The 20,469-nt window shown below is 41.0% G+C and overlaps 1 protein-coding gene across 1 annotated transcript; it reads right to left on the bottom strand.

Annotated features, from left to right (window-relative positions):
- Positions 1 to 11,199: 11,199 nt before the first annotated feature.
- On the bottom strand, positions 11,200 to 20,233 carry LOC139208559 (sterile alpha motif domain-containing protein 9-like). The gene is made up of 4 exons (XM_070838274.1): positions 20,144 to 20,233; positions 16,852 to 16,913; positions 16,691 to 16,755; positions 11,200 to 16,426 (listed from the first exon to the last, which is right to left on the bottom strand). The coding sequence occupies exons 3-4, from the start codon at positions 16,712 to 16,714 to the stop codon at positions 11,909 to 11,911; spliced, it is 4,542 nt and encodes a 1,513-aa protein (XP_070694375.1). The 5' UTR covers positions 16,715 to 16,755; positions 16,852 to 16,913; positions 20,144 to 20,233; the 3' UTR covers positions 11,200 to 11,908.
- Positions 20,234 to 20,469: the final 236 nt, after the last annotated feature.

Below are 20,469 nucleotides of genomic sequence, written 5' to 3'. Positions count from 1 at the left end.
TAACGGAGTTTTCTTAAAGTCCTCTTAAATACCGCCTGAAACACCAGCCAGAACCAAGTACTTTTGATAGTCTTGCGATCCCGCAACTCTCGTTTTTGATAACTCTGAACTGTTGCGTGTGACCAGCGACAACTTTTTTTTAGTGAGCTTTAAATGAGTTTTGAAGCTGAGGCCAACATCAGAGCCAGATCCAGCACCCAGTCTTATCCGCCTTTATAGTCATTAGTGTATTAACCGCCACTTCGCTGCCTGGATATTTCCTCATAACAAGGTGTAAGAGGATCAATGCCACTGAGAACTTGCACATTTAGAACTGAGACTGTTTAATGTTTAATGTTTAATGCTTAATTGTTAAGGTTAAAGACCTGAAGCCATCTGTGCTAATAAAATAATAAGTTGAATTTTACGTTCAGTGACGGGTGGTGCCCTTATTGATACGAGAGCTTTTAATTAATTAATTAAATGGTAGTCAACTTGCTACATTATTTTGGTGCCCCAGTGAGAGGGTATATATATTGCTACATTATTATGGTGCCCCGTAGTGAGGCCACCTCTAAACTTCCTACAACTGTCTCTTGCTCTGCAGGGCAGAGCCATCCCGCCTCTGTCCTTCGGAGGCTGTAAAGTTTGAAATTTTATCCTTGGTTTTTTTCTTCCCCAAATAAAGGATGAAATCATTCTATTCCATTCATTAAACTGCTTAAGAGGTATTTCCACCGGCAATGATTGAAAGAGAAAGAGCAGCCTAGGTAGGTTCATCTGTACTGCTAACTTCCTTTATTTTTTGTTAATTGTTATGTTTGTTTATTCACTTCCCTGTGTGTAATTATCAACTGTAATCCCTAGTAGTACTGAGACCTGACTTAGGTGTGCTGGTTATAGTCACGTGTGAACTGATTGCTGTGCTACTTTGATATGAATTGATGTGCAGTGGCATCTTAAGCATGCAGTCTATCGGGCTCATGTGCAATAGGTATTGACAGTATACATAATTTTACCCCGTTTGGAGGAATAGGATTGTGATTTTATGATATGCACCGTGGATAATAAATATTTACATTTATATACCTTCGTTACTTGCGCTCCATTTTATTTAATGATTGACCTGTGGAGTCAGGTGCAACATATTGTTGTAGTTTATTTCTATTTTTCTCCTCACTGTACATAGAGAGTCAAGTTTGACCGAGTCAAATTCCTTGTTTGCCTGTTCAAACTTGGCCAATAAAGTTGATTCTAATTCTCATTACAGATGATGACTGAGGCATTATGATTCTCTTTTCTCTGTCTGTCTTCCGTCTATCCCATTCTTAGGAATGCAACGGCTGACATTGTCCATGATGTCCTGCAGCTTGCACTGTGTGCGTCCCTCCACCACCATCCCCAGTGAATCCAGACTTGTATCCAGCTCTGAGCCAGCCTTATTAACCAGCTTCTCCAGCCGCCTGGTGTTCTCAGCTGGTGAGTGTGAGTGGTTGTCTGTATCTATGTATTGACCCTGTGATTGACTGTTGAGGAGTCCAGGGTTTTACCCCACCTCTTGCCCAATGTCAACTGGGAGCTCTCCCGCGACCCTTAAGGATAAGCGCTATCCAGAGATTGGGCCGTTGGTGCCTGATGAGACTTTTCACAAAAGGTCCTTTGACGTGTCATCACTTTGACAAGTCATGTTCCAGAATGTTGGATAAGCCTTTGATGCAGGCAAGTCTCTGCTCAGAGTGTGCCCAGACAACTCAAGTGGGAAAGGAGCAAACACGAAGCAAACAGGTTTTGATGAAAGTCACTGATTCCCAAATACTTTCTACGTTTCAAACGGTAAGCTGATAATTTCAATCGATCCTTTTGTTTATCTGTTCATCTATTGGTCTGTCCACCCGTGTGTCCAATTGTACTGAATGAGGTATCTCAGGAACGCATTCATTTTCATGATTCAAATTCTGCAAAAACCTTTCCATTTGGACTGAACAATGGCAGCCGTTGTGGGAGTCATTATGTCTTTGTGTTGTCTGCCAATCCGCATGTCCGTCCCTCCATCCAGCCATACATCCACCTATCCAGTCCTAATTATAGATACAACTGAGGCATTATGATTGTGTGTTCTCTGTTTGTCTGTCTGTCTGTCTTTCTTTTTGTCTGTCTGACTGTCGTCCATCTGGGTGTAAACTCGCCTCTCACTCAATGTCAACTGGGATTGGTTCCAGTTCCCCCATGAACCTTAAGGATGAGCACTATAGATGGATGGATGAGTGGGGTATGAAAATGTAAAATATTCCAGGGATTGGGCCCCGGGTGGCTGCTTAAACTGGTTGCTTGAGGAAAGAGCAGCAGTTTACCCTGAGGCAGTGACCATATCACCATCTCTCTAAACAGTTTCAACACAAACTGAACATCATGACCTTCATGAAGAGAGGAAGAGACTGTTGTGTTAGACAATCTCTTTAAAGAGATTCTCTGAATAATTACTGTCAATTTTCTATCATAATATACAGAACTTACCCTATCCTATCATCGACAGTGTGACTAATAAATATAGCAATATAATAAATAAGCAATATGTTAATATTGAAAAACATTACGATCCACAGCAGTGATTCATGAAGCCAGAGAACAACAGCAGGAGAACCAGGACCAGGATCCACAGGAACCAGAGAACCACAGCAGGAGAACCAGGACCAGGATCCACAGGAACCTGAGAACCACAGCAGCAGGACCAGGACCAGGACCAGGATCCACAGGAACCTGAGAGATGAGAAAAGCACAGAAAGGCTCCGGGGAAGATAGCAAGTTAGTGGCAGACATTAAAGAGACATGAAGCAGCTCCTTGACAGCTTGGTTAGCCTGATAAAGTCTGTGAGTAGCAGGGTGCTGAATCCACTGGCAAATACTGATGTACTCAAAGAGCCAATTGATGGATACATCAGTCCCAAACTGTACCTTGGTTACCTTCTTGAGTCAAAGGCAGCTGAGCTCCACCTTGCGCCTGAGGAGAAGAACAATGTCAGAAAGCGGTGTGTAGCCTTCACCATCTCCCTCACTAATGAGTTGAGGGTGAGACTGCCAGACAACATCGAAACATTGTAGTACATGTCTTCAATGTAGAGGAAACACAATAAGAGCCTGGGAGAAATAGAAAAATTAGCCAAGCTCCTTGGCTACTTTCCTGCAGAGATAGACAAGATTGTCCACCAATGGCGTGGGCTTCTGGGGTGAGATTTGGAAGTTCAGGGATGCAGCTGACATCAAGTTTCAGGAACTTGCCATGGCTGCTGTGTCTGTGTTGTCCTTGCCACACTCCAATGCTGAAGTCGAGAGATTATTCAGCCAGATGAGTGTTGTAAAAAGCAAACTTCAGACCCTTAACTCCATCCTGTATGTCAGATTTGGTCTGAAGTTGTCTGTTGAGGTTTGCTATGAGCACAAGCTGCCTGATAATGTTTTGCAACTTTTTGGCACATCAGCTGCTTACTCATTTAAGTCAGCTCCCTCAGTTGATGAACCTGCCATAGAAAGCCTTGACCAAAATGAAGATGACCTGCTCTTTCTGTGAGCCAGCACAGCGTGTGTGTGGAGGGAGGTCTGAAAAAGCAAACACTGAACCTGAATTAGGGCCAGACTAGTTGCGATCATTTTCTCACATTGCCATTGACAGTTTTTTTCTATTGTCTCTTTTTGGTCGTTATCGGTTGTTAATGTTGTCAAGTTAAAACCGTCTATACAAAAAATTGTTAGAATTATGGCAAAAAATATTTATGTTTTACTGTGACTTGTTGTAGGCTCCAAAACGTTGCAGTGTAGTGACACAACCAGCCAGGAAAGTTTAGCAATAACTCTGTAGATGTGTTCTTCATAAACAAAATGTAATCAGTTCTTTTCAGGGAGTTCATTCCACAGTGCAGGTAGAAGTTGGGTTCAGGTGTTTTGCATTTTTTGAGGACACAGCGCCCCCTTGTGTCCTGTAGGAGTAACTATTTATCAATGTTCCTCCACTCGTTTTCTCTTTTTCACTGTTTTTTCTTTTCATTTATTATATCTTTATATATCTTTGCTTTTAATGAGTCATTCAATGATATGTGTTAGCACTGTTCATTTGGGATAAATAAAAACAATGTGAAGTGTGTGGACCTGCCCATTGTGCTCTTTTATGTCCAGGGAGCCACATCTGGCCATTTTTGCAGCAAGCACATGAGCCAGAGCCCGTCTGCCCTCTGCCACGGCTCTGTGAAGAAATCTGGCAGTTTGAAAAGAAATGACACAGTTAGATTATATCCACATGCAAATGACTTCAGACTGTTTATCCACTACTTTGAGCTATTTCATTATTTGACTATGCCAGCCACTTTTAGTTGCCCATTTCAACCTCTTTGTTTGCTAACTAGTGTTCAGTCTTTAATACCCCTGCCAGGAATGACTGCTTTAAATTGCTGACTTTGAACCGTGTTGGTCCGTAGTGAAAACCCTGAGTTTTCATCAAAAGCTGTTGCCTTGGCGGCGCGACGAATTTCGATCGAAAATGTTCCTTCGCCGTGAGCATTACAAGTGCAGTAACTCCACTCTGCAAGGTCCTATCTTCACCACATTTATACTGTTTGACGACTGTCCGGCTCTGAAGACGTGCATAGTGGCGGGAGGAAGTGCATGTTTTATTCTCAGACGTCTCTCTCTCAGCAGGTTAGTTACAGCCACCTGAAATTTGGTCCAAACATTCCCAAGACGTGGATGATGCTCACTTATGAAGCTTTTGAGGTTTAGTCAAACGCTGTCACCGTGGCGATGCCGTGTTCGCCATGAAACAGGAAATTATTGTATCTTCAGTGTACATTATCCAATCTGTTCCAAACTTGTCATCCCGGCCTGAAGACATCTACATGCCAGTTAGCGACCAGTCATTGCACCACCTAGTGACAACAGGAAGTAAGACTTTTGTGCCAATCATCATTTTATTTGCATGAAATTGTCACGGTGTAGTCAACACTTCAAATGCTTAAATACAGGATGCATTTAGTGGTTGTTCTCTAGCACCACATAGGGGACACAGGAAGTGACGTGTAACTCCTTGATGCACTGTCCAAAATACATTAAAATTCTGAGCTGCATGGAAGGGACGGTGTCCAGCAACAGGACAAAGCTGCCGCACACCCCGATATGCACAAAGGTGCGAGGGCCCTCCAACGCTGCAGCGCTGCAGCGAGAAGAGCCGTCCACTGCAGCTGCTCCTCTGTCCTGCCAGGGTCTAGTGAAGAGGGTGGCTGACATTGTCCATCAATAATTTCCTGGTACCCCAACTGTAGGGGGGCGAGTGTGTTTTCATACTGTCTCAGGAGGGAGAGATAAAGCAGTTCCAGTGTCTTAATGATGTGCGATGTGAGGGCCACTGTACTATAGTCGTTACAATTAGTTTTAGCTTTGTGGGCCTAATAAACTGACAACTTAGTGTATAATTGCTGTCAATTTTCTATCATAATATACACAACTTACTTACCCTATCCTATCATGAGTACTCATAGAGGTACTAAGGCACTCACTGACCAGATGAAACACTCTTGATGGGAATGTAGCTTATTGGTAGAGCGTGTGCTTTGCATGGGCAAGGTGCTGGGTTCAATCCCCAGCATCCCTAACATGCTGGTGCTTACACTACACTGTTATCCTGTAACAGTATTGCAAGTAGTGATTCATATGCAGTGCTCTGTATCATATATAACATCAAATTGTTCAAGCATGTGTCCATATCTCTGTGCTGACCATATTCTTCATTGCTGCATTTAACCTATTTTCAGGATAACATGTTACAATGGTGCATAGATGTAGATATAGATGTGTGTGTGTGTGTATTTCACAAAAAAATGTGTATGTTGCTCAATTTCTGTTTCAGGGCACAGTTACGTGGAGATTCAAGGGGATCATTCATACAAATTAGTTCTCCTTGTTAAGCAAGGGTCAAAGTTAAAAAATACTGGATGAAACAGTAACACCTAATGAATAATAACCTAATAATAATGAGCATTAATGTAATGAAACAAATCCATCGCCATGGCAACTGATCCAAGTACTTTCTGTCTTTCAAAGTGTAAGCTGATGATTTATATCCATCCTTCTGTTTGTCTGTCCTTCCATCTGTTGGCAGCTTCCTCTTTCTGCCACGTCCAGGTAGTGTAGCCAATGGTCCTTCAGCTTTGAACTTGCAAACTATGCTTCCAACAGTATCTCCAAGGACATTCAGTGCCTTTTCTATCTTTTTGTATCCTTTTCCTTTTTTGTGTAAGGCACAATATTTCAAGAGTGACAATGACGATAGTCATGTCTATCCACTATCACAGGACCTATGGTGGCACCTACAGTAGGAATCTACACTTGTTAAAAAGCTGCTAATTCTTCAGGCTTCAGACGTTTTTGGTAATATTTGTAATTATTACATTTTAAAAACTGGAATTTCCCAGAGAAAAATTACAAGACTGCAACACATGCCCCCGCTTAGTCACAGAAACAAAGTTAAAATGATATAGGCAAGCGATATAAAAGCATTAATCATAGTTTTTGTGAAATGGGACAGCCCTTCCTAATATAGTCATGTTAAGTTTTAAAGGAAAGAGGAAGTTTTGTGGCACTTGGTGAAAAGCTGTCAGTGATACAACATAGATTTTGAACTTTGTTGGGCCTCGCTCTCCTTTTCATTTACTCAGTTTCAACCTTGCTGTGCTGCTCAGTTATGGAGGATGAAAAATTACTGAAATGTCAATATATATAAATACACTACTCACAATAAACTTATTATATCAGTGGATGTCATACATACGGTGTTTGTTTCACTTCAGAGATTTTTGGGATAGGGAGGCAAGTGTATTGGGGTGATAGACGCACCTCATTTTGTGTTTTCCACATAATGGTCTCACTGTGCCTTACATATTGGGGCCAATACCAAAAAATACTAAAAGACAACCCTTTTCAATGTGGCATCAATTTCAACATTCTGTGAGTATAAAAAGCTGGTATTGTCACAGTAAGTCATTCCAAGTTCATCATTCAAACAGCCAAGAACACACGACGTCACTTAACGGACAAGCAGCTCCACCTGGCCATAGCGTGCCTTCGGGTCAGTGGCAGGCAGTTAGATGTTGCTCGTGAACTTGGTGTGTCTCAAAGTGTCATCAGCAGACTTGCATCAAGACACAGAACTACTGGCAGAGTTCGTGACAGACCCAGGAGTGGAGCCCCATGAGTGACAGACCGCAACGATGACCAGTACCTAAGGACCTATGCACTCAGACATCGTTATGCAACTGCCACACAGCTGCAGGCCCGTTTACGAGATGTGAGGGGTACTAGGGTTTCCAGACAAACCATTCGCAACCAACTCCACCGCTTTTGCTTGAATGCCAGACAACCGTTGCAGGTGACTCCACTGACACCAACACACCGCCGTGAACGTTTGCAGTGGGCGCAAGACCATGTGACCTGGACAATGCAGCAGTGGTCTACCGTCCTGTTCACTGATGAGTGTTGGGTCACCTTGCACAGAAATGATCAGCGTTGCTGGAGAAGGCGAGGTGAGCGATACGCCGAGGTCAAGTCGGAGTGCCTCAAATGGTATGACCAACAATGTCCCCTGACCTGAACCCCATAGAGCACGTCTGGGACCAGCTGAAGCAGAGACTGGATGATCGTACCCCACCCCCACGTGACCTGGCAGAACTGCGTGTAGCACTTGTGGAAGAGTGGAACGCATTGCCTCAGAACAATATCATGATGCTGGTGAGGAGCATGAGACATCGCTGTCAAGCTGTCATTGCGGCAAATGGTGGAAACACCCGCTACTGACATTGTCAAATTTGTTATTTGGGGCTATCCTTGTCATTGTCTAAATTTTTGGGGTAATAAATATTAAACTAATAATGTTTCTTCTCATTCATTATTAGTAATATCAAAGGGAACTTTTACTTATTTCATTAAAATTCAGACCAAATAGGAAAAGCACTTGTAAATAACACACTGGAGGCGTGGGTTCAAATCCTACTTCTGACATCAACTGTTTTCAGTACGAGACCTGCAGTTTCCCAGTATGAAAAGTTTAGTTACCAAAAGCTGCTTGGCTAATGCTGCGCTTAGTTTATCAATTACCCCCAACAACTGGAGGAATCTCATCCACAGGTAGTCCACACAGATATATATATATATATATATATATATACACACACACACATATACAGTGGGGCAAAAAAAAATTTAGTCAGCCATCAATTGGCTGACAGCTGACAGCAGCAGGACCAGGATCCACAGGAACCTGAGAGATGAGAAAAGCACAGAAAGGCACCGGGGAAGATAGCAAGTTAGTAACAGACATTAAGCGGACATGAAACATGATGATGGAGAGGAAGAGGAGGATAGAGAATAGAGAGGAGCCCAGTGCTATATATATATATATATTTATATATATATAGTGGGGCAAAAAAGTATTTAGTCAGCCACCAATTGTGCAAGTTCTCCCACTTAAAAAGATGAGAGAGGCCTGTAATTTTCATCATAGGTACACTTCAACTATGAGAGACAAAATGAGAAAAAAAAATCCAGAAAATCACATTGTCTGATTTTTAAAGAAAATTATTTGCAAATGATGGTGGAAAATAAGTATTTGGTCAATAACAAAGGTTCATCTCAATACTTTATTATATACCCTTTGTTGGCAATGACAGAGGTCAAACGTTTTCTGTAAGTCTTCACAAGGTTTTCACACACTGTTGCTGGTATTTTGGCCCATTCCTCCATGCAGATCTCCTCTAGAGCAGTGATGTTTCGGGGCTGTCGCTGGGCAACACAGACTTTCAACTTCCTCCAAAGATTTTCTATGGGGTTGAGATCTGGAGACTGGCTAGGCCACTCCAGGACCTTGAAATGCTTCTTACGAATGCTTCTAACCCTAGCCTTTGTTACTTTGGTCCCAGCTCTCTACAGGTCATTCACTAGGTCCCCCCGTGTGGTTCTGGGATTTTTGCTCACCGTTCTTGTGATCATTTTGACCCCACGGGGTGAGATCTTGCGTGGAGCCCCAGATCGAGGGAGATTATCAGTGGTCTTGTATGTTTTCCATTTTCTAATAATTGCTCCCACAGTTGATTTCTTCACACCAAGCTGCTTACCTATTGCAGATTCAGTCTGGTGCAGGTCTACAATTTTGTTTCTGGTGTCCTTTGACAGCTCTTTGGTCTTAGCCATAGTGGAGTTTGGAGTGCGACTGTTGGAGGTTGTGGACAGGTGTCTTTTATACTGATAACGAGTTCAAACAAATGCCATTAATACAGGTAACGAGTGGAGGACAGAGGAGCCTCTTAAAGAAGAAGTTACAGGTCTGTGAGAGCCAGAAATCTTGCTTGTTTGTAGGTGACCAAATACTTATTTTACCGAGGAATTTACCAATTAATTCATTAAAAATCCTACAATGTGATTTCCTGGATTCTTTCCCCCCATTCTGTCTCTCATAGTTGAAGTGTACCTATGATGAAAATTACAGGCCTCTCTCATCTTTTTAAGTGGGAGAACCTGCACAATTGGTGGCTGACTAAATACTTTTTTGCCCCACTATATATATATAAATATATATATATATATAGCACTGGGCTCCTCTCTATTCTCTATCCTCCTCTTCCTCTCCATCATCATGTTTCATGTCCGCTTAATGTCTGTTACTAACTTGCTATCTTCCCCGGCGCCTTTCTGTGCTTTTCTCATCTCTCAGGTTCCTGTGGATCCTGGTCCTGCTGCTGTGTTTCTCTGGCTTCATGAATCACTGCTGCGGATCGTCGGCCACTCGTCACGTTTTTCAATATTACCATATTGCTAATTTTTTAGTCACACTCCTATTGTTACTGCTATAGTTGCTGTTAGTATGTTGGTTGCTGTTTGTGTCTCTCTCTGTCTCTCTCTCTCTCTGTCCAACCTCCACCCACCATGGACCCTGACAGAAAGCCTGGGTCTGTTCCAGGTTTCTTCCCGTTAAAGGGGAGTTCTTCCTGCCACTGTTGCTCAATATGATATCTGATGCTGCTCATGTGGGGATTCTTGAATGCTTAATTTTGAATTCCTGAATTGTTGGGTCTCTCTCTTATTAAAGAGTTTGGTCTGGACCTGCTCTTTAAGTAAAGCGTCTTGAGATAACACTATTATGAATTGGTGCTGTATAAATAAAGATTGATTGATTGATAAATGAAGAGCAATCTTTGAAAAGAGCCGGACTTCCCATCACTAGCGTCCTGATGTCCCTGACAACAACCAGGTAGGAACCACAACGCCCCCTTGTGTCCTGTAGGGAAATAAACACAGTTGTTGGTGATCTTTATTTTTCACACTGGAGATATTGTACTGAAATGTTACTACCTTAAGATTTATTATATCCCAGGTGTAACTGCTAGTGTTTACAATATAACACAGTCAAGTAACAGGGGCCTACCGAGTCCTCCACTAGTACTCTAACAGTTAAGTAAAGTTCAGATTAAGTTTGCTCCACTTATTGTGCTGTTCTCTGTGTGCAGGCCTGACAGCGCTGCAGACATTTGCTACTTGTTGCGCTATCTGCAGCACTGACATCAGCTTGACACAGACTTTCCCTGTCTTCTGAGGCCAAGAACCTGAACTCAGACAGACCAGAAAGTAACATACATATCCAGTAACGGGCTCCACACCTCACTAATCATCATGACCTACATGATAACACACCATCTGCAACACCCCTATAGGAGCTTTTGTGTGCAATCAAGAAACAGAGAAATGGCCCTGTTAACCATCCAAATCACAGATGACACTACAAGTCAGACAGTCCATCATCTACAGAGGTGATAATTCTTCTATTGCGTGTCGATGTGGCTGTCTGTTGCCTACAACAGGGAATGCACCGTCCTCCTCCACCCTCTTGTTCACTTATAACCATCTGTCTATTGTTATTGTGGTATGCAAGATGTCAAACTATAATACTCATATCATGGTCTTGTGCCATATATTTAAATAAGTTGCATAACAATTCACTTATCCTATTAAGTTCACTTTAACCTTAAATGGACAAATAACTTCATGATACTGTGTACATATTTTAAGTGTGTAGCTTTATGTTGTGTTTAGAATTACATTAGTAACTATGGCATGTAAACAACATCAAAGAGCTTATTACAATTACTTTGCGCACATGGTGCAGAAAACGTTAAATGATGTCTTACATGGTAATGTTACAAGAAATCTTTATTTAAAAATGTTTTACAAAGCACAGTGTTCATCACAGTTTATCATGGAACGCCAAAAAAGAACAAAGTCAGTAAGTAAAAACAAAAAAAGTAAAATAATGTAACACATGATGACAAAAGGCAAAAAAAAACTATTTCATTGTAAATATCAGAATAAACACAAAAATAAAAATAAATGCAAGAGAGACATTTCAATGTGAGCGCAATATGAGTCAAAGCTCATCTAAAACAAATTTGTTGTATCAATGATGGAACATGCACAATCACTGTGTGAAACATTGTAAATTCTTACATAGTCATTAAAGTACACCATTTTTATTCAAAAGTTAATTTTAGCTATTTCATTTCATTGAACAATATCATTAAGTTGATTTATAACACATATTCAGTTAAAGCAGAACATGACAAAAGGTAAACGTTGAATTTCTTTTTAAATGTCACATGAATTCATTATAGAAAAAAAAAATCAATTTTCATTATTCAAAAATGACTCGTCCAGCTGTCATAACCCCCCCCCCCGTCCCCATTTCCTGACTGCCTCTTCACTGTCAATGTCAAATAAATGCATAAAATGCTCAAAACATAATTCTTAAAAAAGACTCTTTTTGTATGTAAGTATAAGAAGAAGAATGTATAAAACAGATGGGTTTGGAATGATTAGCTATGCTGGAATAGGCTGCTTTCATAGTTTAGTTAATGTCAAGTGCAAGAGGGCCTCTCATCGTGAAACCAATAATGAATGACACTTTTGAACCCTGGGCATGCCCTCTGAGCTCACTTCGAAACACTGGGGTGACTTCAATCTTCAGATCTGGGATACAAGTATCTGCCAGTATCAAGTCACTTTTCACCTGGCCTGTGACCCTGCAAAGAAGTTTCTCCACCTTATTCTCTTTCCATATTTTGCCATTTTCCCACATAGAGGCAAACTGTTCGTCCCCACCCACGATGCACCTTTTGATTTCTCTAAAGTGTACCAGTTGTCCATAGCCCTGCTTCTTCCCCAGGAAGAAATGGACAATGGGCCTCTTGCCATTGTACACTTCCTTCATCACTGTGTGATAAGAGTTCCTCATCTGTGAGATGTACCTCCCCAGATTTTTACATTCTGGATGGTGCTGCTGTGGCCACAAAAGCACAACTGCAATGAAGTACAGTGGCAAAATATCATTTAATGGGGTTTGCTGATGCAGAACTTGGCAAAGCAGATCAACCAGTTTCTGGTGAGGCAGAACGTATCGTGACTGTAGTTTGATATGACTCAACACAACATTGACATAGATGAAGTTGATTCTGTCTTTCACTGTCGGGTTATGATGAGGGTCACAAACAAATTGATACTGTCTGGCAATCTTCTCCATTATTTCAGGTGAGATGTCATTTGAGAGATGATTAAGAATCCCAGAGTAGGTATCAGCTTTTTGCATCTCCAGAAATTGTCTGGCCTGGTGTATTTGCAACATGTGATGCATGGTTTTACCCTTCCAGAGAGCTGCAGAATCCGTCTTGCAGAAAAGCTCTCTATACGCCCTGAAACATCTGAAAAGCTCGTTTTGGGTAACTTGCTCTCGGCTGTCTTTCATTCCAAATTTGGAGCCCAAGTTCACGTAAAAAGTGTCAAGCAAGTCAAAGTTAATCTTCATCCTATATCTGATGTTGTAAAGAACATCTTCAAACTGTCTGAAAATGATGTAGTAGGGACTGTGTTTATTGCGCCGTTGATCAAATCTCTCTACATCCTGAAGTTTAACATCTCCAGAGAGAACCTCACTCATTATGTCATGGCGGACATTGTCAGAAGAAAATATGGGGGTCTTTGCCAGCACTTCAATGACAAGTACTCCAACCTGAATTTCTCCCAGGCACCCCGATATATTAAAAGGGCAGTTGTCTGACTTGACTTGTAATCGCTGAATTGACTCCTTCTTTGCAAGGCTCTGCGTTTCCTTGAATGCATCTATTGCTGACTGAGCCATTTTAAGAAACATGTTCAATTTCTCAGGACTAACAGGCTCTTCCCTGTAGTTTGCAATGGCATTCTTGAGCTCATGCTTGATAACTTGTGCTGATGTGTCTGCGATATATGAGCTGTCTTTGGAGATATTTCTTGCTCTACCTGCCCAAACTTTTGCCTCTGGGAAATCCTTCTTTTTAAGGTAATAGTACCTGGCTAGTAACTGACAAACAACAGCATCTTTCTCAAATCTTTTCCATGCATTTTGTAGCACCATCTCTTCCTGTCCTGGGGTTTCATTTGTAATGTCTTGAATCAGTGGAGAGAACTGAGACCCCTCTTCCTTTGAATGATATCTCTTCACCAAAATGTAATGAACATCTTGCAGGAGTTTGTCTTTGCCTTGTGTGCTCTCATAAAGCTTGTCTGTGGTTAGCAGAAGGTCAGCAATATCAGCCTTGCTGACTTTGTGTGTTGTTATAAGTTCTTGCAAACAGTGCCATGCAATACTTGAATGGATCATTTTCACAGCTTGGAATGCTACCTTACCCACAACTGAGCAGCTGGCAATTAAGTTGGAAAATTTCCCAAATCCTTCTTCAACTTTGATGGTTCCACAATATGGTTTTGGTTGAAGACCAAGAAATTCCTCACACAGAGAAACAGAGAGAGGGGCACCCTTGCAGTATACATTCAACAGAACTAAAACAGCCAGGAGTTGTGACTGTTTCTGATTAATGTTGAAGCTCTTCAGGTTGTTGCGGGCCACACCCTGAGCATACTCTGACTTAAAGTTCTTCTTCATGATCATGAATCCATAGAATGTATCAGCGTTCTTGTATGTTTTCTCTATTTCTACAAGTTTTTCCTCAAACAGTTTCTGCTCCTTTTCAGAAAGATCATTTCCAATGAAGACTGCGTCCTCAGTTGTTTCAGGCTGCTCAGCAGACTCCGACCTCATGCAGTTTAGGAGAATGACCTGTGCAGACTTAGACTGAATGTCTTTCTTTGCACATTCTTTTTCAATGAGCTGTTGCAAGTCAAAGACTTTTTCCTTATCATCAAAGTCATCAATCATCAGCAAAACAGGGACATGTGGTAGATGCTCACCATGGTCATACATTAAAAGTTTGACTACTTGACCCACTACCTCAGCAAAGTCAGCATTGCTGTCTCTAAGGACAGCACAACGGAATCTGTTCCGGAGAGCCCATAAAGTATGCATGGCCAAAGTTGTCCCACCACATCCAGGTATATGCATGAGGTTGAGCAACACACAGGCTTTTCTCAGGGAACACAAATCTGGTATGACTGTGTTCATGATGAAGTCAAACTTGTCTCGTTTGATAAATGGTGTGGATCCAGGCTGCTCTGAGAAATAGAAATTCCACCACGACACTTTTCCCCCTTTATAGAAGTTCTCCTCCATGATAAGTTTGTCCTCGTTTCCTCCTTCACATTGGTTCACGCACAGGACCTCCAAAGTATTCAAGCTACGCTCCACTTTCTTTTCAAGAAGAACTTTGCTTCCCCCACCACAGGGTAGGAAACGTCTGGATTTACGGTTTTTTGACAGAAGACTGAGGATAGTTCCATTCACTTCGGCAAAACTGAGCTCATATATGCATCTATTGGAGATATCTATTCCACACCGAGCATCGATAAGGTCCTTCCAGGAGGTAAATGCTTTTTCATTGTCACATATACAAAGGATTTGCTCATTGCCTTTGAGCTCCTGCAGGAATGTACTGAAAGTCTCAACAAGAGGATCCATCTTCTCACTCACTGTTGACAAAAGTAGGAATATGACAAGGAATCTCTTGTTTGGAAGCACATCTTTCCGACACAGGAAAGAAATCACATCTCGAATGGAGGCTCCTTTTTGCATCAACCACTGGTCTATGTCTGAGGGTGTCTCATCCTTGATACCTCCATTGCAGAATACCCAGCTGGTGTTTTGTGTTAATTTCAACTTGTTTGCAATGTCCTCAACTGCTTCTGTGATTTTATACTGTTCTGGCAAATGGACACTTGATATACTCTGCTGATCAAAGTGACACTGTAATCCATGTTTAGCTGATTCTGGATCAAAGTCCAAGACAGCTGTTGGGTTGAGCTCTACAAGAAATCCCAGTGATTCATATTGGATTGAATGTGATTTGTTAGTTACTATCACATACCGCTCAAAATGTGACTTATCTAAAGAGAGGGTTCCACCAGTTATCATCTCACTTAATCTAGAGCCTTGAGTACTGCTTTTTATCACATTGAGGTGCTTCTCTTCAGCCTGCTTTCGAAGTTGTGATCGTTGTGCCATACCATCAACAAACTGGTTGAATTCTTCCATTGGTTTGGCAAATGTAGTTGGTGCAAGGAGATCCCTGCTGCTACCACCATCTCGGACAAAGAATTGTTTTGACTGTTGTGTTTCAGTTTTGACGGTTTCTTTACCTCTTGCTTTTTTCTTGGCTTTTTTTGTGTTTACGCTGAAAGTGTGGTAGGTGTTTTCTTCGCAGATTGTGGAGTCAGGTTCTATGTCCACTTCAATCACACATTTGTCAGATGATGTCATATTCTTATTGAGAACCCCAACAAAGCGAGGAGGTTTGATGCAACTTTGAGCAGTCTGTCTGTGTTTGTGCTCAAAATAGCCAACAATGGCAGACTTTAGTTCATTTGCAAATGCCTCTTTGTCCTCTACAACCACTCCCAACACTTGACCATGAATGAAGTGTGGCTTGTCTCCTATTCCAAAGTGTATGGTGCCATTGGTGCGACTATTCATGCAGGCAGCTGCAAAGCGAATCACCTCAGCGATGAACTTGCTCATTTTATTATCTTCTGTTGTATTGATGAATGCTTTGTATTCATGGCAGGGTTCAATTAAGTCTGAAGCACCTGATTCTGTAATGTCTAGAATGTTGCTCTCCATGTATCTATATGTATCATGGTACCTAGAAAATGGATAAGGCTTGCAAGGTCTTCCAGGCTGATTTGTAGAGCTTGCTGGCTCCTCTTTCTTTAATTTCACTAACTCATTTCTGGCATGAATGATAAGTTTTGCTGGTCCATATTTTACTCCCATTGCTTTTAAATCTGCTGTATCTAAAAGCAAAAGACTTGCCCCATTAATGTCCTGTTGAAGCAGTATTTCTGCAACTCTGCAATCCACGTCATCCAACATTAGAGCCCATTGTCTCACTTGATCTTTACTCCAGTCCTTGATGTCCGGTGACAGATCCGCCTCTGGAGTCTAAGATTAAAATTGCTGTTATTTTACCTCATTTTCAAGTCAAATTAATCCACATTTAATTATTTGTTAGTCATATGTAGTGTTGAAGTGTTAGATAGCAACACATTGTAGCAATGCAGAACAACTTGAAGCAATAACTTTATCTTTAGGTGATCTTTAGCCTTTCAATCTAATGTAACAGTCTTCAATCTAATGAACAGTTTAGTGGACTATGTTATAGAAAAATCTTCTCCTAAAATGCTAATCATCTCAACAGTTACTTACCTTCATTTCATCTTGATCTGCCATAATGGCATTGGTTTCTTCTTCGCCAATGTAGATCACTAACCCTACAAAAATCATTTAAAAAGAGCGATTCACAATAGAGATCTAGACACTGTATTGCTAGCACATTAAACACAAAATGTCCTAGATTTCAGCTTTACCTTCATTTTTCAGGATAATCCATGACAGTTGGCTCAATATTCACAAATCTTGACCATTAATGCTGCAAAAGAAGAAAGAAAACATAGCTATTAATATCTTGACCATTAATGCTGCAAAAGAAAAAAGAAAATATAGCTATTAATATAGAAGATGACAATTGTCTCAACATATTCAGGACTAGATATTTAACCAATACCTATATATTGATTACCTAATAATACCTTATCATTTTACCAACCAAACTGTGCTCTGAGGTCTGAGCATCAAAAACACAGCAAATTGCTACAGACCATTGTCATGGCAAATATTTTAACCTGTCAGTCACAAATGTTCAATGTTAAACTAATATTACTAATGGTGCTATTCTATTGACTAAGTATGGTATGTTCCAGAGCCATGGTATTGAGCATGCTGGCTTGGCCTTGAATTGGCATTATGATGGTTTTGTCAACCTCACGAGTGTTGGTCTAACAGGATATGAGCCGGGCATGTGCTAGATGCTAGAGGAGTGACAGGAAGTGGCATGTTGCTGTAAACACAACACATATGCATTTAGCACATGTGATTACCTGGTAGGAGCTGCTTGAAGGCTCAGTGATAATTAAAGTCATAGTTGAGATTTTTTGAAGTGGGGTTGTATGAGGTATTTATTCATAGTTGGTCTATTACCTACAGTAGATATCAGTGGTGGGCCGTCAGGGCCTGCAAGGCCTTCTCTGCTGGCCTAAAAAAACATATCTGAATCACAAACTGATGTTAATTACATTTTGTCCATGAATACTTATTAAAATAATTCCAAATGGTCTGTCCGCTTCCTTTCATAGCTTTTCCGATGGTTGTGCTGCTTCCAGACATGTATTTTCATATTAAAGCATTTAACCAATCACATTTCAGCCATCATTTATTGCCAGGCAGGGTCAAAGTCAATGAAGTCTGCCCGAAGGCCTTCACAATCCGTTCTGTAGGCCCTCTAACACAAAATAAATGTCGATGAAACTGTTGCTACAACCAATCAGATTTTGAGTTGGTGGCACCAGGGCCCTCTAGCAGGCGTACAGCAACGTCACCGTATTCAGACCCGTTGATTGGATAGTCTAGATTGGATAGGATAGTGTAATAGCTGAACTGAACTGCACAGATAATCTGTACGACAGAGTATTTGAACTGTTTTTGAGGAAAGAGAGGAGGACGGATTTTGTTTACAAATAATCCGAATTTTTGGTGAGTAAAATGTTGCTATTTTCCTAAATAATATTGCAAGTTTATGAGGTTATTATTGATGTTTTTATGTGTGACGCGGCTGTAGCTGCAGTAGAAGGAGACTTGTTCACCCCTGGTTTGTTTATTCAATAAAGGCATTTATTGTGGCTTCAGGAGTTATCTATCTGCGATGCAACGGCTCTTTATACTGTATTTCTGCATAATAAGATGGTTTTATAACCATAAAATAGTTATTGAGGGGTGGATTGATTCAGACGGAGCACTACTGAAGGCCTAGGTGTGAAATGCATGGACTGCCACTGGTAGATGTATGCACTGTTGTGGGTCAGAGAAGCAGAAAAACATACTTGAACCACCTACAAAAAAAAAAGCCTCTATTTTTTTTTGCTTGCTTCAAGTCACCAGACTCCATAGACATAAATAGTAATTTAACTTTGCAGAACACCTTACAGCTCTGGGGGCATGTTGACCATCTACTACAAGTGATACATGAACTATGTAAAAGTACTTCACACAACCCCACTTCATATAGTCCAAACTATCACTTTCAATAAACCATTTTACTAGTACTACCTGTGCTGTGACAACACCATCAGTATTTTTTAGTGGAACGACCGGTTTGGTCAAGTGGTTTGTTTGTTTTGCAATGCATGTGCCTGCACAAGAGGCAAAACAAAGACAAAGAAATTGGAGAGAGTATTTTAACCCTGAGATGAGGGAAACTCTGGGTTTTCAGTTCCAGAAAGAGAGCTGGCTTAAGCTCAGACTCAGTGAAGCTAACCTGCTCACTGGCAAATCCTGAGTTTCTCTCTGTCTCCTCCCTTTTAAAAAAACAGACACAATGTTTTACTTCCTCATTGATTCAGCCCATTTAAAAGTACGTAGCAAAGTGCAGTAATTCGAGGAGCTTCACAGTATATCTGGATGGAACTGGATCAGATTGTGAGTGTGGTGTCTGATATGTAGGGTCTGATATGTGCCTTACAATCATGTCACTATGTCTTTGATGTATGGGCTATATTTTTTTAATCTTCAACTATTTTTCATCTTAAATTGCTGGCCCCTGTGTTTTGTCCCCATCAGATTCAAGCTGAACAAATCCATTTCTCTTCATCCACTGCCTTTTATTTACCTGTTGCCATGGTGAATCGTGGCATCAGAACTGATGATTTATGTTCACCACAAACACACTCTCATCAAGTTCAACCTTCTCAGAGCTGATTTGATAAACTCTGATCAGCTGCTCTGGAACTGAAAACTTGAAAACTGAGTTTCCCATCTCAGGGTTGATCAACTCAGAGTTTGGGGTTAAGCTCAGAGTTTGTTAAATCTGCTGTCTGAAACAGGACCCAGAACATCTAAAAAACCTAGTATATAAGTTACAGTATGTAAGGATTAGCACCAGTGCCCATAAGATCTGTGAGTTTACGACATTTAAGTGATGAATGCAACTGAATGCAATAGTTACAGTTATGTATAGGTGACTGTTTGTTCCAACACAAATCTTTTTTTGTAAGTCTCAATCTAATTTGTTTCCTTCATTTCCAACATCAGTCTAATGTCTAATGGTGCGGTTAGAGGTGCTCTTGGCTATATGAGGAAATGATGTCACCAGTGTGTTCACTGGTGCCAACTGTGGTTAGAATAAAACCAGGAAGAAGACGTATTTTTAAAACCGTTTGCTCAGTTCACAATTCCAACAAACTATAGCAAACAGATCTATCAGAAAATAATTCTACAATTTATTAAGCACTACTCTTATCTTTATCTACTCTTTTCACTACATTTCACTGTGCATCATTACTGTGTATAACTGTGTATGTGACAAATAAAGGTCTTGAATCTATTGTTATGGTATACTGGAAGTCAATGCAATGTCAAAGATTCTGAAACACACAAACCTAAAACCTGTAAAAGTAAAAAAAAGTAAAGGGAAATAACTACAGATAGACATCAGCCCAGCAGGGTTAACACATCCTACACTGTACAACTGAGGATATGCTGTTTTTTATTTAAAACTAGTTAATGCTTGTCTGATCAGACACAAAGGAAATAAAGACACACACTCACCCATCCATGTGTGGAGACGCTGCGCAGTCAGCTGCCCTCAGGTCTTCAAACAGGGTAACAGACAGTCTTTCCGTGTTTGTTTGCAATGAGGAGAGAAGATTAAAGTGGAGGAGGTTCACTCCTCCAGTGGGCGGAGAGTTCAGGCGAAACGAAACCCAAGCAACACTGTGTGTGTGTGTGTGTGTGTGTGTGTGTGTGTGTGTGTGTGTGTGTGTGTGTGTGTGTGTGTGTGTGTATGTGTGTGTGTGAGTGTGTGTGTGTGTGTGTGTGTGTGTGCGTGTGTGTTCCAAGAAACAAAACTTGTATGCGAGATGTAGTGTGTCATC

The sequence above is a fragment of the Pempheris klunzingeri genome, chromosome 10, assembly GCF_042242105.1.
Source record: "Pempheris klunzingeri isolate RE-2024b chromosome 10, fPemKlu1.hap1, whole genome shotgun sequence".
NCBI lineage: Eukaryota > Metazoa > Chordata > Actinopteri > Acropomatiformes > Pempheridae > Pempheris > Pempheris klunzingeri.
The sequence above is the reverse complement of the archived record's forward strand: the minus strand, read 5'-3'. Positions and strand labels throughout refer to the sequence as shown.

Bases quoted from the DNA above. Each gene is read 5' to 3' on its own strand.
- LOC139208559 (XM_070838274.1), bottom strand. From the start codon at position 16,714: ATGGCAGATCAAGATGAAATGAAG. The intron at 16,427-16,690 runs GTAAGTAACTGT...TTTTAATCTTAG, and splicing joins CAGATCAAGATGAAATGAAG to ACTCCAGAGGCGGATCTGTC.